This window comes from Vidua chalybeata, chromosome Z, assembly GCF_026979565.1.
Source record: "Vidua chalybeata isolate OUT-0048 chromosome Z, bVidCha1 merged haplotype, whole genome shotgun sequence".
In the NCBI taxonomy this organism is placed as follows: domain Eukaryota; kingdom Metazoa; phylum Chordata; class Aves; order Passeriformes; family Viduidae; genus Vidua; species Vidua chalybeata.
Window position 1 is genome coordinate 18,264,044 of NC_071570.1, and position 18,418 is coordinate 18,282,461.

At 36.6% G+C, this 18,418-nt stretch overlaps 1 protein-coding gene across 1 annotated transcript in view; it reads left to right on the top strand.

The window, feature by feature from the left end:
• The window catches only part of BNC2 (basonuclin 2), a 230,626-nt gene that overhangs the window by 198,616 nt on the left and 13,592 nt on the right, over positions 1-18,418 (top strand). The window contains exon 4 of the mRNA XM_053932013.1: positions 8,413-10,379. Within this exon, the coding sequence (XP_053787988.1) occupies positions 8,413-10,379 (1,967 nt within the window). The remainder of the gene's footprint in view (positions 1-8,412; positions 10,380-18,418) is intronic.

Here is an 18,418-nt window from a genome sequence, read left to right on the forward strand (position 1 = left end):
GCAAATTTTTTTATGTACTATACCAAAATGGTCAAATATATATGCAAAAATTGTTGAAAGAATTAAAATCAATCATTATTACATATGCTATTGTTATATGCATGATGGTTATTTCTAATGCACTTACATGCAAAATTGTGTTCTAAAATTATTTTGTAGCTGAAATTATTTCAGTGGCTTACCATGTTCATATCTCTGTTTACATGGTATCTGAAAAGTGCCCGTGGCACCTTGTGTACTCTAAATTTTACACACATACACCATGTGTTTGGTGATTTAATTACCTCTAGTAGCCATGTTGGCCTAAGGACAAACATGCTGTTACATGCCACAAATTAGTGGCAAGCTTCTTCAGATACTTCAATGAATTTTCCACTCTAGCAGGTTGTAGAGAAGCAAAGGTGTCAAAATATTCCCTGTAGTTTGGGTCCAAAGTTATGGATTTCAAAGCCATTTAAGAAATTTGAATAAACAACTCAATAAAGTCTTGATATTTTACCATTTCAGGAATGTTGAGAACAAATGCTTCCCCTTAGTGTGCATTAAAAATATTTTAAGCAGATACCGTAAAGTGTATGCTCACCTCACATTAATTTCTCATTTCCAAAAGTCTTTTGGACATGGCAACCAGAACAGATGGTAAAGGGAATAAATGTTGGCATTTGAAAATTTGTGCAGTTCTTGGGATGAAAAGGACTAAATACTTCGAAAATAGTGGGATCTTTTGCCTTTTAACACTTGTCACCAACGTGACAGTTGTAAATCAAAGCAATTTTTGTTGACATCACAGTACCTTGTTCTGGCTTTGGCTGGGGTAGAGTTAAGTGTTTTAGTAGCTCTTTTAGTAGCTCACTGCTGGTGCAGTGCTCTTTTTTGGATTTAGTAGGAGAATCTTTTGAACAACAGTGATCTCTATTTGTTGCTAAGTAGTGCTTACCCTAAACCAAAAACTTTCTCAATGCGCTGCCAGGAACCAGGTGCACAAGAAGCTGTGAGGGAGCATGGCTAGGACAGGTGGCCTGAACTGTCCAAAGTTACATTCCATACCTTTGAACATCATGCCCAGTTTGTAAACTGGGGGGAGTTGGCTGGGAGGGGCCAGTCCCTGCTTGGGGACAGTCTGGGTATCAGTCAGCTGCCAGGGAGAAATTGTATTGTGCATCACTTCTTCCTCTTGGGTTTTATTTCTCATTCCTTTTCTTTTCCAGTAATATTAGTATATTTTATTTTATTCACTCACAGAGGGAATAGTGAGTGAGCAGCTGTGTGGTGCTGTGGGGCAGCTGGGGTTAAACCACAGCAGTTATACCACTGTGAAAATTAGTAAATGCAAGAAGAGTATCAGACGCTGGTTGTACTTAGATTTTTTTTTCTCTAAGTATGGACAGACATCTGCTGTGAAAAAAAAAACTTGTCTGGCACCCAAATATAAAGAGACTTGATGTATTTGCTATGATTAAATAAAGCTCAAGCTGTTGTGATTAAATACATTGTAGCCCCACAGTGATCTATTATAATTTTAAAAATAAAAATACTGTGTGCAGTGTTACTCAGGGAAAAAATAGTCACTGTCTTGTGAATTATACATATATACATATTATCTGGTCCATAATCATCCATAACAAAAAGAATATTTTATCACAAGTCAAACAATATGTCTTAAAAATCAGACAAAGCATTTAAAACTAGTGCCCTTGCATCCTAATAGTTTCACTGGAGTTGCAGAGGTGAATGAAGAGGGGAAAGAATTCAAATTACTGTTTTTTTTCTGGAATCAGTAAGACACATTACACCCAATCCACATGGCTGCTTTAGAGTTGGCAAATGAGAGTCTCATCCTCTTTCAGAGCAATGATTTCAAGGGCATTTTATGGTTGATGAACCCAAAAAATGAAAAGGCATCCTGGGATTGGGGTACACTATGAGGAATTTCAGTCCCCAAAAGGAGTCATGTGTTCAGGATCCGGTGTTTTCCTACCATTCCAGGCAGCTTAGTCCAGAACCAGGACCCCAGCAGGTTGCTTGTGCAGGGGGTGTCTGCAGTCCTGGCATGCATCTTTGGGAAGATATGAAACAGAAGACCTGCATACTTTTGGTCCATAAAGACCCTGAAGGCCATTAAGCGAGAGTGTGGGTGGTTAACGGCAGTGTCCTGGCCAGGTTTCCGCTGCGGTTATTGCATTCCACTGCCTTATGTTTCATCTGCAGTTTCAGCAGGACATGGTGTTCCTCACTTTCACTCCAAAACCGTTGAGCAGTGCTCCTGTGCGTTGTTACACAGCTGCTGTGTTCCACCATGGTGGTACACCCCCAATATATATTCAGACAGATTTGGCTCCACATACTGTTTCAAGGCTAAGTTAGGTCAAAATTACTTTCCAGCGTGGTCCGTGGAATTACTCCAGGTTTATGGTGCAATTATTCTTGATCTAAAGTGCAGCCAGATTTGCCCCAGTGTCTACAATATCAGTTCATAAAGTTTGCAAAGGTCTTTGGGGGTCCTTTTGATGAAAACACAAAATGTTTTGCTGCTGAATGGATAAAGAGATGTGGCCAAGAAAGAGGAACCAGAGCAAGTACTGTTACAAACCGGGTGTGTGTATATATATATATATAATATATATATATATATATATATATATATATATATGTATATGTATGTATATGTATACCTATATGTCTGTGTATGTATGTAAGTAAATAAAGTCTCCTTCATGCTACTCTTCTTCTGAACACACACTGCCAGTGCCATTCTTAGTGAAACTTCGGGGAGAGACAGCCACCTTCTCTTCTCCTGTAGCATGCAGGTATCCTGATGCCTACCCTGTGCCTTGGGGCAAGGCAAACAAGTGAGAAGAGAAAAGGGGTGCCAGAAGGGAAGAATATCTATCAGTTCTAGCAGAGTGGAGGCTGCAGTGAAGTCAAATATAAAGATTTCCATTATTGACTGAGAACTCAGTAGTGCTGCAATGTTTGTTCCTGCTGCAGCAGTATAACTCAAGGAAAGGACCGCTGACACTTGAACATTCATTTTTTCATATGGTTTCTGTTAGTGAAGGGAGGCTGGTGGGAGGTGGATGAGAAGTGACAGCTGAGGGGAAAAAAATTTCAATCATGCCTCTTTGCAGACTTAGTGTGTTAAATCTCATATTAGTTGCACATGTAAAATCACAGTGAGCACGTATACACATCTTTTCTTCATGTTTACAGGAGCAAAGGTGAGGGAAATTCAGCATGGTAAAAACTCCTATCAAGAAAATGAATATCTGATTGCATGTGTGAGTGTATATTTATGTGGAAAACTAGATAGAGGGCTTACTTTGGTCCTGCTGAGATCAGTGGGAGTTAGCCAAAATGAGTTAGAGGTGTTGCATATTGTCCCATCTGTACTAATGTGAGTTGGTGTGGAGCTGCACAGTTTTGGTAACTTTTACCCCAGGAGTGGTAGGACTACCCAGAGTGTAGCAGCTTGAAATTTAATTGCGAAGCAAAGAGATGCTTCTGGGAAATTCAGCCAAACAAAAAACAGCAAACCCTAAATCATGGAAATTATGAAGGCTTTTCTTTATTATAAACAAATGTAGATTTTTTTTCGTCTACACCCTAATTAAAACCATGCTGTGCAATTATAGTATGACCAAATTAATATATTTCAGTCTGCTTTTCAACTGTTACAGCTGCATTCAAAATGTTTCTTTGAGATCAGCTAGAAAATATACATCTCCTTAAGAATAGCTTGTCAAAGAAAAATTTGTGATATACCCTGAGCTAGCCTAATTATTTAATCAAACATGTATCTATGCAATATTTTGTAACAAGGAAACTTGCATCAAAACCCACTGTTTAGGTGCATATGAAAACGTACTAAAATATGCAGCCTAGCAATTATTTCTTTTTTCTGTATAACTTCAAATGTTTCTCAGAAGTTATCACAATAGTGCCTGAAAATAATCCTTGAGTGTCTCCCAGAACATAAAGCTAGTTTTAGAAGCAATCTAGTTTTTAACCTTTCTATTAATCTCAGCCTTGTATGGGCATCTCTCACTGTGTATCCAGTCAGGTGTATATATACATTTTTCCCATCCTAAGAAGTGAATCAGTAAGATACCACAGAACTGCAAAATGTCAGTGTTGTATATGTATACTAATGTGTTCCTCTGTGTGTAAACATATAAAATTTCTGCCTGTAATGCAGTCACAGCAGTCGTGGGAGCTTCTCACACAAAATGAGTATTTTAAACAACTGATTTCATAATATGTTTACAGTGTATGTTTATGGTGTATGCACATGTAGACTGCCCTTATTTTCTAAACATGCAGTTTTTAAACTGGGAGGTTTTAAAGCTCAATTGAAAGATTTAAAGGCTGAAGGCCTTCAGGAAATGAAGACTCACCTTCGCAACCCTCCCCAGTTAAGCCCCTAAAAATTAGAGTGATCTTTGTGTCCATACTTTCTTGTAGTTTGTTTTATTCAAGATAATCGTCCTGATCCCACCATATATTCTTCCAGTCCTAGAAGTTTAAGACAAGATGTACCCTTACACATCCTGGCACACACCTTTCTTCCTAACATACAGTCAGCAAAATTCAGGAGGCAGTTTCAGGATGATAAACCATGACATTACTTTACAGATCTAATGTCATATGTGTATATGTGGATCTGTTTATTCAAATAATAGGCTTGAGTGTGTGATTAGAGTTAGAAAAGGTTATGTGTTATGCCTTGGATCCTTGGAGGTCAGTTTAATATAGTTTAAAGATTAAAAGATTTTCTCCAACTGAAATGGTGAGAAAGAGATCCACACAGTAAAAATAAAATTTAATAAATAAATAAATAAACCAAAATAAAATTTGTTAAATTAAAAATCAAAGCAAGGCTTTTTGGACAAAGTAGGAAGAACATAAGCATATGCTGTACAGATTGGGTTTACTTGTCTCCTGCCTGGCTTAGAGATGTATGCATGCAGTGGTATCTCTGTACTCACTGACTTCCTTGTACACATTGTCACTGGAGGCTTGGCTTAATCAGTTGTTAGCTGAAAAAAGTAATATAAATTGGAACCTTTTGTCATGAAGTATTTAAATGTTGATATGCTTTAATGGCTTCGGGGAGAAAATTTAGCATGAGAGATTGTAAGAAACAAGAAATCGATTACATGTAAGAAAGGACTTGAACCTCTAATCAAGTATTACCATATATAGAAAGATCCCTAGCTAGTTATAGCTAAATTCAAATGGGATAATGGTTAGATTTTTTTGTTAATTTTAAGTTTTATCAAAAAATGACATTCCTATTCACTCTTTATCTAGTTTTGCATAATACATGCTTACAATGATTTATGGAAAGTTTTCACTGTGTAAATATTGAAGCATATGCTAGACAGTATCCATAAGCAGTGAGAGTTTTATGAAATATAGGCATCTGCATATTTCTGTCTGTTTTTGTTGGGCAAAAAAGGCCAGAAAACTTCTTGCTGAAAATTAAAAAGATAAAGCTTGATAAAGGTAGTAGGAGTAGACAAGGAGTATTTAAGAGCAACTTTCTGGTTCCCTGCTTTTTCTATGACAGCAAGGGTAACTCCATGACAATCACATCCTTAACTGCCAGTTTCTCTGATCAGTGGAACTTAGCAGCTGCTGAAGGTCCCGTGCTCCTCATTGTAAATTCTTAAACAAAGTGAAACAAGGAGTGGTGGTGTCTCATCAAGAGGTAACTCATGTAGCTAAGTGCCAGCTTTGCTCAGATAAGATGTGAGTAATTCCCTGAAAGGGAACCCCTGAATTTATAGGCTTGCCTGCCTGTTCTGTGTATGCAGAGAGCTGGCTGTGCTGCCATCAGGGACGGACTGTGTGACACCACCTTCCCCTTATATGTGGGAGTCTGTTACAGGATCTCTACCTACTATTCTCATGAGTTATTCTTGTGCTAGCTGTGATTAAATTTTAATTACGTATATATCGGTTTTTGTAAAGCATCCATCTGTTATATAAGCTTGATTTACAAATGAAAACAAAAACATAAAATGAGGCAGTAGTACATTACAAAGCAGCCTGCAGCTGGCTGCAGACAGGAATCCTAATTCAATACAGGAAAGCAGTGTAAATTAGACAATGTTATTTCCATCTTTAAACTATGGGAATTACAGTTAGAAAGAATTAATATTTGTGATTTGGGATGGGAAATGTGTGCAGATAGATAAGGTCAGATATGACAGCAAAGACCTGGAGATCAAAATCTGATTCAAATCTGGTTTTGCAGTTTCATCTAGGAATTACCCATATGTTGAACTGCTATGGTTGGCTGGAAGTTGATGAAGTAGGTGTAAGAAACTTTAGATCTTACCCAAGGGGAGAGTAGCTAAAGTTATTTGGGTAGGAAAAAACAAATATAATTTTGGAGCTTTAAAATATGAACCTGTCCTTTAATTTTTTTTAATGGCTTTTGTGGTTTTTTTCTTCCCACCCCTCATCTCATTTAGGTTTGGTTTTGTCTCACTTATTTTTCTTGGTGGGGGTGATATTTGATGTTCTGGATGATTTCTGTTAGATAGTTGATGTTCCAGATGATTTCTGACTGCCTGTAAAATACTGCTACATCAAGAACTGTAAGGGTATAGAAATCAGACACGTCCACTGTGCTTAGGGGTGTTCAAAGGTGAACACATTTCCCCATAATGCGGCAAACCAAAACCAGCATCTGCATCATGATGTCTCATTCATCAGCATAAATACAGAATGAACATTTTCTAAACATAGATGGGTTTTGGGGCTTTCCATCTGGGTTAACTGGGTAAGATTTTTCAAGTTAATTGCTGTTGAGGGTTTCACTGTGTTTCAGGGTTTGATTGTAATAGTTCATATGTGGAGCATTTATAAAGATTTTGTAGTTGTTTCTAAGGAACTGAAACATACGTGGCATTAATCTTCAGCATTAACTTTATACCCAGAGAGGTGAACTGAACATTTTCAAACTGAAATAATAAAACCCACTCTAATTAATTAAACACAAGCTTTATTATTTGACATTGCAAATTATAATTTTTTGTACTCTAGGAAATGTGAGGAAAAAGAAGTATCAATCATCTGAAGACCGAAAATAATTAATTAATTTAATAAATTTTAAAAATAAATCCAGGGGGTAAAGGGGCTGGAGGGGAAGAAAGGTATTTTAGACTTCATAATAGAACAAGAGTTAATGATTTTTGCAGCAGTGTGTAATCCAAAGTCTTCAGGTAAGGTTCTGAACTTGAGATTCAAGATGTGAAAATATCAGAGGCAGATGTGAAAATATCAGAGGCAGAGGTGGTGTGTCTTGTAAGGCTTTCAAACTGTCTATTGCATGAGGAAGCATTGGAATAATTCTGGTTTGATGGCCTTCCATATTTCTTGTTGGTTATAGTTACTGTGCTAATTTTATGTCCAGCATTTGCCCAAAAGGAAAGATGCCAATAAAATGATGTATTCATTATATAAGTATTTTAATATGTTTTTATCAATACTCTCTTGAATGGATTGCCTGACATTACATTGCAGAATTTTTAAGTCCTACCTTCAGGCAAATCTCATGCTTACTAGCAAAAATGAAAGTGTGAAATGCTTTTTAATGTATATTTAACAACAGATAGTCTTGTGATTACTGATGTGTATTCTCTCTGGATTTTTCCCTTGCTATCAGAAGGCAATATTAAGACACAACATTTTTACACATTTATGCTATCTACATTCATCAGATCCTTACTTTTTTACATATTTTTAACTGTCATTTATAAAAAGGCTACAAAAAAAGTAATCTCTCAAGTCTAAACTATACCAACATTGCAAGCTTACAATCAATCAATTGCCAGTAATAGTCCAGGAAAAGCGATTAAGGTACACGTGTTATGTGCTCTTTTCAAGACATTTTGCCTTGAATCAAAGTTTCTTATGAAATGGCCTATAAATGGTTTCAGTCTTCTATCTGCTTGTATTTAAGGAACAAATATATCAATTGTATTTATTTAGCTTTTTCTAATAGTGTTACCATTTAATAGTGATTAAGGTACAAATTTTTGTATTTTACAGTGGTGTGCACAGCAACATGTTTTACCAATGTATTCTAAACAGTAGCATTCTACAGAGATCACTGTTGTTAAAATGAAAGCATCTTGGATCACAGAGTCACAGCGTCTACATTTTGTGTACTCTGACACTAGTAAGCTCAATCTGGTTTTCTAACTGTGACTCTAATTACAGTATTTGCATGGATGGAAAGTTTGTGTTGTTTGGTCAAGTTCTATTAACACTGTTTGCATCTTGTTTTTTGAGCTTAGTGTTTCATGTTCAGGCAGCAGAGCACCTTCTTCAATAATTATGCAGAATCAATAAGCTTTTCTTTGTGTTTTGTCTTTGTTGTTTCTTTGATATGGCTTCTAGGATGCTGCAGGCAAGGTGCTGGACCGCTGGGCCATCATGTCCAGGGAAGAAGAGATCATTACCCTTCAGCAGTTCCTGAGATTTGGAGAAACGAAATCTATCGTGGAGCTGATGGCAATTCAAGAAAAAGAAGGGCAGGCTGTGGCTGTGCCATCTTCAAAGACAGATTCAGATATAAGGACTTTTATTGAAAGCAATAATCGCACCAGGAGCCCAAGTCTCCTTGCTCACCTGGAGAATAGCAACCCTTCCAGCATTCATCATTTTGAAAACATCCCAAATAGCCTTGCATTCCTGCTTCCATTCCAGTACATAAATCCAGTCTCTGCTCCACTGCTGGGGCTGCCTCCAAATGGTCTCCTGCTGGAACAGCCAGCAATGAGGCTCCGTGAACCAAGCCTTACAACCCAAAATGAATATAATGAGAGCAGTGAATCTGAAGTTTCCCCTACACCTTTCAAGAATGAGCAAGCATCCAGCAGGAATGCTTTGACCAGCATCACAAATGTGGAGCCCAAAACTGAGCCAGCCTGTGTCTCTCCTGTTCAAACACCTACGCCAGTCAATGATTTATCGAAAACAGAACACACAAAAAGCTCATTCCGAATTCACAGAATGAGGAGAATGGGGTCAGCCTCCAGGAAAGGAAGAGTGTTTTGCAATGCATGTGGCAAAACTTTCTATGACAAAGGTACTCTTAAAATCCACTACAATGCTGTGCACCTGAAAATCAAGCATCGATGCACTATTGAAGGCTGCAATATGGTCTTCAGCTCTCTCAGAAGCCGCAATCGCCACAGTGCTAACCCAAATCCCCGCCTCCACATGCCTATGCTAAGGAATAACCGTGACAAAGATCTAATTCGTGCTACATCAGGTGCTGCCACTCCTGTTATAGCAAGTACAAAATCCAACCTAACTTTAACAAGCCCTGGGCGTCCACCGATGGGGTTTACCACTCCCCCTCTAGACCCAGTACTACAGAACCCTCTTCCCAGTCAGCTGGTCTTCCCAGCTTTAAAGACTGTCCAACCTGTTCCTCCTTTTTACAGAAATTTACTTACTCCTGGAGAGATGGTGAGTCCTCCAACCTCACTCCCAACCAGTCCCATAATACCAGCTGTGAGTGGCATGGAGCAGCATCCTCCTCCTCCTTCAGAGTCATCGGTACCTTCAGTGTTAATGCCCACCCCAGAGCCCAGTGCAGACCTTGCTCCCAAGAAGAAGCCAAGGAAGTCAAGCATGCCAGTTAAAATTGAAAAGGAAGTTATTGACACTGCTGATGAGTTTGATGATGAAGATGAAGAGGTGAATGACAGGAGCACGATGGTGAATGACATTGGTCATGACAATCACTGCCATTCTCAGGAGGAAATGAGCCCAGGCCTGTCTGTTAAAGACTTTTCCAAAAGTGACAGAAGTAGATGTATGTCCAGACCAGACATAAGAAGGGCAGACAGCATGACATCAGAAGACCAGGAGCATGAGAGAGACTATGAAAATGAGTCAGAGTCATCAGAGCCCAAATTGTGTGAAGAATCCTTGGAAGGCGATGATCGCCTTCATGAACCTGGTGAAAAATCTATGATGCACAGTGACCGACCAGATGAAAACCACAATGACTCTTCCAACCAGGATGTCATTAAGGTGAAGGAAGAGTATACAGACCCTACATATGATATGTTCTATATGAGCCAATATGGACTGTACAATGGAGGCAGTGCCAGTATGGCTGCTCTTCATGAAAGTTTTGCTTCTACATTCAACTACAGCAGCCCTCAGAAGTTCTCCCCAGAAGGTGAAATGTGCTCCAGCCCAGACCCCAAGATCTGCTATGTTTGCAAGAAAAGTTTCAAGAGTTCCTACAGTGTGAAGCTTCACTACCGAAATGTTCATTTAAAAGAGATGCATGTCTGCACAGTGGCTGGCTGTAACGCTGCGTTCCCATCACGAAGAAGCAGAGACAGGTCAGTAAATATTAATTGATTTTCTGCATTATTAAATGCATTGAATTATGGAAGAATAGGCAGTTTAGGCTGTATGAAGAAATAGAGAGATGTACAGTAATGACAAGTGACAATTGTGTTCCCATGACATTGAAAGAGATTTATCACTTTAAGATTTTCATTGTTCCTTGGCATTCAGAATGGTATATATTGGGCCATCCTCTTAAGTGACTGGCTAGATAGTAAATGGCATTATACTTTCTAAATTCTTGTGAACATGTGTATTGTACTTCTGTTTATAAGCTACAGCCCTCATTAAATTTATTCTCATTAAATTTATTTTATTCTTCCTATAACATTTAAAACAAGAAAATCTTCTATTAAGTGTATAGTAAATTATATACAATACAAATATCTCCATTGCATGCATATCAAACCATAGAACTAGAAAGGAGGGCAAAGGTGGATGGGTGGTTGAATGAAAAGATGGAGATAAGTAATAAAGGACTGGAATTATTTCCATCCTCATAGGCTCATACAAAAGCAAACAGGAAGCATTAGAAGGTTGTTCTTTACTATGTTTAAGTTTTAAAACTAGATGCTATGTTGTAGTGAAAACAAGTAAATATTAAGAATTAAGAAAATTATTGTCTGTTTCTTTAGTAGAACCTACATACATCTCTATCCACTATGGTCATTTAGTCTACGTTATTATTTTCTGCATGTGAGCAAATGCCTTCTCCACCAGTGCAAATTATGCACATTCAGAGATAAAAGGCTTCCCTACATATTTTTAAGATCAACTAGGGTATATGCTCCTGGCCCTTCAGATGACATCATGCCTGAGCTATGCTGCATCAATACAAAAGCAGTTGGGCTTAAACAGAAGCAGCTGGTCCATAAACTCTTTGGTTTAGAATGGATTTTTTTTTGTTTTGTTTTTGTTTTTGTTTTTGTTCGTTTTTTTTTGTTTTGTTTTGTTTTGGGGGTTTTTGGTTGTTTTTTTTATAGACTGTTCTTTTTGATTCCTGAGGAGAATGTAAAACAAATGGAATTTGTCAAAGTGATAGGATAAGACAGGTATTTCATACTTGTGGATAAAAACTCTCTCATTTGATGATCATACTGTCACATAACAAAATCTCTCTGGTTTATGGAGTAATGGTCAAATTGTGTCACCTCTTTTCCTTTACTTGTGTTTCATATTTTTTCATTAAGCTGTAAAAAATTGTCAGACACAGGAAGGAAATTAAAACTATCTAAACATTTCATACACAGCTCTTGATTTGCTTTTGTATTTTTTTCATTGAAATTGATGTGGTTTGAAAGGGAATGTTTCTTGTCCTACAAAATGAAAGCAAGTCAGTGTTATGGATACTGAGGAGCCAAATTCACTGTTTTGATGAAGAGTACAGTCCCTAAATATCTCAGGTCTTCTCTTACCATTTATGAAATCCACTAAACAGAAAAATATGAACAAACATAAGAATACAAGTTCAAAACACCTAAGAAGGACAATCTAGGAAGCTTGCATTTCAGTAGGTTAAACTACTAGAAACAAAGCAGATAGATCTAAATTAAGACTCATTTTCTTGCTGTGTGCTGATAAGTTTCATGAGTCTCGAATTTGACAAGGGAAGTATGTGAATCAGTGGTATAATCTATGCTAATCTTAGATGTGTGAAACCCCTTTCAGTTCCTGAAATCATAATCTTTGTTAATTAAGAATTTGTTTTGGTCAGTCTGTTTCCCTAAATGAATTATGAAAAATCAGTCATATACTACACAAAACAGCTTTGAATTGAACATGTGAAGCAAGAGCTGATTAGCTTCAGGATGTGGAACGTTATGCAGTGTATTAAATTTCAACTGTAATACTTTGAACGATCAGGGTAGTAATAAAGTTAGCATAGTAAAGATTTAGAGAGTGTAAGAGTGACTGTGACGACATGCATAAAATTTTTCCAAGACAAGAACCTCCATATAGGGCACATTTTGAAATTTTTTGTGATATACATAGGATATTACTATTAAGCTTATTGAAAGAAGCATGAAATAAAAAACTGATTTAGTGTCTTAAATTGCAGGTTGCATATTTAAAGATAAAATTATTATTTGCATATCATTTTGAGCTGTGTAATGGACAAGGCCATCTTCTTATATCATTCTCTTAGTAACATTCAGGATATGATTCAGTTATGTGTTGCACCTGGGACAAAATACATTTTTTTGCATATTATATTCTTTAATTCCAAAGATTCAAGAATGATTCTGTAATTCAAAAAATTCAAAGGTGTGGTACAATTTGTGTGCCCTACTATTTTTTAGTTTTGGTTTATCAGTTTTGGTTTGCAACAGTAGTCAGTTTTAGTTTGCAAAAGGAAATGCCTTGAAAGAACCAGGAAATTCTCTCATGGTTCAGGATAATTCTTTTAGATATTTGAGCAAGAAACATATACAAAACTTCCCTGGGCTATCCATTTTTATCTAGAAGTGCAACATCTAGAAATGTGCAGAAATTAAAGCATATGTACAGCACATCAAAGAAAGCAAATTAAAGATTTAAGTAACATTTTCTAATACTCTGTCCAAAAAAGGGCAGTTTTGTTTAAAAAAAATAGGAAAATAGGAAGTAAAAGTTGAATCAATATATTCTCTCCTTTTTTTTTTTTTTTTTTTTTTTTTTTTTTGTGGTGTTGGTTTTTTGAATTTTGTTTTTGTTGGGGGAGTGATTTTTTGTTTGTTTGCTTCTTTGCTGTATTTATTTCTTTGGGGGTTTTTTGCAAACTGTTTAATTACCCCCAAAACTTTTCCATTAAATTATTAAATTTGTTTTAGTTTTTTCTATCATCATCCTTTAGAATATTTTTTTCCAAGAGAGAGTATATGCAATTCTTAGCTTTTCAGATTATGGAGATCATCAAGAAGATAACTAGATAATTAGATTAATAGGATTGCAAAGTGAGAACTTCTTCCAGACATTTAAATCAATTTCATTTAAAAACTCAGGAGTGTTTTGCTAACAATTGCTGTATGAAAAATAAGGGTTAGCTACCTAACAGTACACAACACACAGTAATAACTCCTGGATAATATTTGAAATGGATTTGCATCCCATTTTGGACTCATTACAAAAGTCTCTGTGATCTGTTTGTGTTATGAGTCACTCATATAATCTTTGATTAGCTGGAGTGTCTTTGCTTTGAAAACGAAAATGAATTTTTTTTTTCAGTACTTTCAGTACTATCTCTGTAATGAAATCAGAGTTCTAGCTATTCCATAGCTTACAAACTTGTGAAGTTTTTATCTTCTTTTTGTCATTTTATTAAGCTTATTATTATCATTAGATTAATTATATTATTAATTCTGTTACAACTAGTTTGATATCGAAAACCCACAACTCTAGCTATGTTCTATAATAAAATACAAGTTTAAGTGGAGATAGATAACATTGGCTGATTATTTTTGTTTCCTTTAGAGGCATCTGATTTGGCTTAAGTCCTTTTCCAAAGCAACCCTAGTTAATCAAAGGTTAATCAAATATTCCCCCTGCCATGTACATACACAAAACCCCAAATTGTTGACAGTGGGTGGAGCTACTGTAAAATGGGCTTTGGAAAGGAGGGGTTGTGATACAGACTCCTTGTTACCAGAGGTAGCATATCACATCAGGAGCAAAAGCAGTGCTGCTTGGATGAGGGAGGGGTTTTATCTATGTCAGAGCTGTAAACCCTCCCTTTGCAGAAAGCATCCTGTAGCAATTTGTGCTAGCTTTATCATTCCTACATCATTCCTGCCAAGGTCAACACCTGCATAAATATCCTTCTGCCTGCAATGCTGGAATATCCTCTGAGATCTTTGCCTAACCAGTGCTAATCTTTGCAAATTATGGTCAAGATCACCAGAAGATTTTAGAGTCCCACTTCACCTGTCTTTTTTTTCAATTCAGGAGGAAGGAAAGAAAAGTAAGACTTTTTTCCTTACTATCAAAGACCCAGAAATTCTGTTATCCCTTCTAAAAATTAAACAGTATTGTTTTCCTATAGTCAAGCTCTCTTTAGCCTAGATATTTTTAAAAGCTCCTATTTTCATCATTCTTCTGAGTTTCAAGTAACATCACTCATTAAATCACCCTTAATACCTAGATTTTTTGGTCTTTTCCCCAGAGTGGTCTTTCTGACTTCTTTACCTAGAAGCACTAGACTTGAGTAAACCACTTTCTCTTCCATACTTCAACATCCACTTCCTGAATAGCTGTTAATCCATTTCTGTTCCTGTATTTACTTCAGATGTCCTTTCTTCGGCATGATGTTCAGGCTATCTTGTTGCAAAAAGACAATGGAGAGTAAATACGAAAAGCGACCATATTAAAAATTTTGTCAGAAACAATGTCATAAGCCTCCCTTTGAATGGAAAGATATCTTTTCAAGTAACTTTTTAAATGGAAAAGAGATGGGAAGAAGATACACTGCTTTGAGGACTGACCACTTGATTTGGACCATTTGTCCTTCTGGATTGAATTCTCTCTGGAGACAGAGAAGATCTTTCCTGCAAGTGAGAAGAAAGGGTCAGTGTCCACAGTAGTCAGATTCCCCTGACATCTCTTTTCCAGCCTCTTCTATGAGTTTTATCCCAGCACACGCTGAGTTTTCCTTACAAAGATATAGGTATGGTTAATGCTTGAAGTCAACACAGAGGTACAGCTGCTCAGGGACTGACATCCTGAACTGTGGATGAGATATGTGGATAGGAGGAGGGAAGAATTATTTCCTGACCAAAGGACATAGCAATGCCAAGGTTTCATCTGAGTTGAAGAACACATTCAGAAGTAAAGGTCTGAACGATGCAACTTAGACCGGTTAGCTTCATTTTGGTCTCTCACCTATAAGAGCCAAGAATTTTGTGGTCAAAACCAGTGATGAAACAGGTGGCAGGTGAACCTTTGGCCTTCATTAGGTCTTTAGGTCTTGCTGAGAAACTTTTTTTTTTTCCTTGAGGAGAAATAGAGCCATCTTCTCAATTAGACTTAGTGCATGCTAAATCCCCATTTCACTTCAGTACTGACACTATTAAAATCAGTTCAAATCAGAGTTTTAAGCTAGGACACAACATTAATAACAATAGGCTACTATGTTTTCCTTTTTCCTTTTTATTTTCTATGGAAAATAAATTAATTCTCAGTGTACCTGTTCAGAGGAACAAACCAAAACTTTTCATTTTGTCTGTCTGCTAGTTAAGTAGAACTATTCATTACTCAGGTTTAAGTTTTCTCAAAAACTGAGCATGCATGCATATGCGTATGCATGTGTGTGCATGTGTGTGTGTTCCACAAGATGGGAATGGTAATTGAGCCCCATGAATAAATTTTAAAACAAAATAATAACTGCTCAGGGTGACTTATAAATAAATATAAGGCAACTATTGGTGCCAAGTGTGATCATGCCATTTGATTGCAAGTTAAATCAGTCCAGATTTAAAAACATAAACTCCTTGATTTGTATGGAGCAAGACATCTGTAGGTGGTTTATTAAAACCTGCTGATGTTTCCAGAAGTAAATTTGTGCAGATATGGGCCTCTGGGTAGCGGTATGGAAAAAGCAGAAGCATACTTTTTGTCTGGTTACCTGACTTCCGGCCCTTGTACAGGTGTGCTTGAATAAATTAACATCAGTTACCTATGATGAGCCACTGCAAACATTATCAAGGGAGACGGAGATGTGAGAAAGCTGTTACCTGCCTCCTGTTATCACCTCCTTGACACAACAGTACCAAATTTTTGATCATTGTACTAGGGTTGGAATCTTCTACAAATAACTTTTTAGAGAATTATTTTCTCTAAATGCACTCAATTCTAGCTCTGATACTTTGCATCAGTCCATGATAATTATTACTCTATTCCCCAAATATTATTAGCTGTCATATACAACTTGAATTTCCTTCAATAAGAACAAGGAAATCTGTTTTTAAGACACTGGGTGTTTAAACCATTTGTCAAGAGACAAAAATTGTATCTGATACATTTTTAAAAATATAAACACATTTTACACCTGTACTATTGTTTCGGGATGTGATGCAGTTCACAAAGAGACTAGCTGCATATCCAATACAATTGAATGAACCATTAGGTTTTCTCTTGCAGAGACACTAAGATGTGTGTCATTGCTAATGTTCACATAACTCTTCCTTACCCAAGAGAAGCTGTATCATAAAGAAACATTTTGTGCCACCCCTAACACAGATCTACTGATCTAACCACTTCCATGAGTAGTCATGTTGAACAGAGACTGCCTGTCATATTGCATACTCACCAATGTGAACAGAAGAAGCAGAATTAAAATAGAATGCGTATAAAAATGTCTTCATAAGATGTTTAAATAGATTTTTAATAGGATTTTTAAATTTAAAAGAAAATAAATAAATTGGAGCACAAGTCTACTTATGTGAGCAAATATTGAAGAATCAGTTTTCATGTAGAAGAAGTTTTTTTCCAACTATATGCAGTCATTTATTTGGGATTTGAATTGGAGCTGGTAGTTGTTCTTTAAAACAATTTGCTGTCTACATTTTCTTGTTCTGCTTTGGTATACAAAATCATGTCACTTAGAGAGGGAGAATACAGTTTTTTATGCAGTTCAAAAAAGTCTCATTTTTATGTGAACTTGGACATGAGCCAAGGTATTTTCAGTAACCTGAAACATTTATTTAAACAAACTCTTACACCAGGATTAACATAGGTGGGAAGCATAAGTAAAACATTGAAAAGACTAGCCAAAAGCAGAACATGTATTGAGCAATATTTTTGCCTGGTATTTATTGTGACAAATAGCATAAATGTTTAATGTGTTTTGTCCACATTTCCTGCATAAATTCTGTGTGTTTTCTGTTTGGTGAATGAGATTATCTGGGAAGACAGGACGGGGAACATGAAGGCCTATCATAATATCCTAGTTGCCCCTAGGTTCCTAGAAAATACTGGAAGAACCACAGATTTTCCAGAGAGTGGGAGACAATTATTTTCCATTCATCTAAATGTAAAGCTGTTCCCCATTTATGAAGATGGCCCATCTTCTCTAGAGTCTTTTGGAAGTGGGTTAAATAAAACATCTACCCACATAATTTCCTGCAAGGAAAGCCTCTAGCTGTTCTTTTATACTTTAGAGCAGAAGGCTGTAAGATTTCTGCTACAGTGAAGGAAGCTGTACTTTACAGATAGAAGATTACACCAGGACACTACATCCAAAAGTCTGGATGAAACAAGACACTGCACACTTTCAGGTGCAGAGTCTGGGGAGAAATAATGATGGGTGAGTGAAACAAATTTGTGTCAGGAATAGCTGTGTGTTTACTGCCCTTTGGATTTACAGCTTTCAGTGAAGGACAGAGACACTCAGGCAGGTAAATGCTGTCATACATACAATCATGATCCATTCATTTGTCAGCTGTGCATGTCTATTTGAAAAGAGAAACTTTCAATTCAAAAGTAAATTCAAGTAAATTTTTCATTAGATCTTATACCCTGACCAAAGATTATTAATAGCTGAGACCATTTTCTTTTCCCCATAATGACAATGCTGCTCTTTCCCCTAGATTTGAGCTGTTTCATTCATTGGAACATGAACTGAGTGACTGTGTTGGGACATATACGAATTAATGTGAGTAAGAAAATTGGTGAGGGAAGTCTTATGAATGAAAACAAACAAGCTAACAAACCCCCAAACAAACAAACAAGTACACACACACACACAGAAAACAAACAAACAAACAAACAGAAACTGAAAGAGGGAAAATTTACCATGTATAGATGCCTCAAAATAGCTATAATGCTTTGTTCCATGATAGTGTGCCAGTTCTATCAGTATTTCTAGATAGAGGTTGACATTTCAAAATATATTTTGAAGTAGAATTATGTAGCACGTGATGTAAAACAAAGATCATTTGGATTTCTATTCCATTGCTTTTTGACAAAATACATCTTAGCTACTGAGGCAGGTGAGACAGGAGAGTTTTTCACTGAAATACATCATAGTAAAAGATGTTACTCAAAATTAGTTGGCAATTTA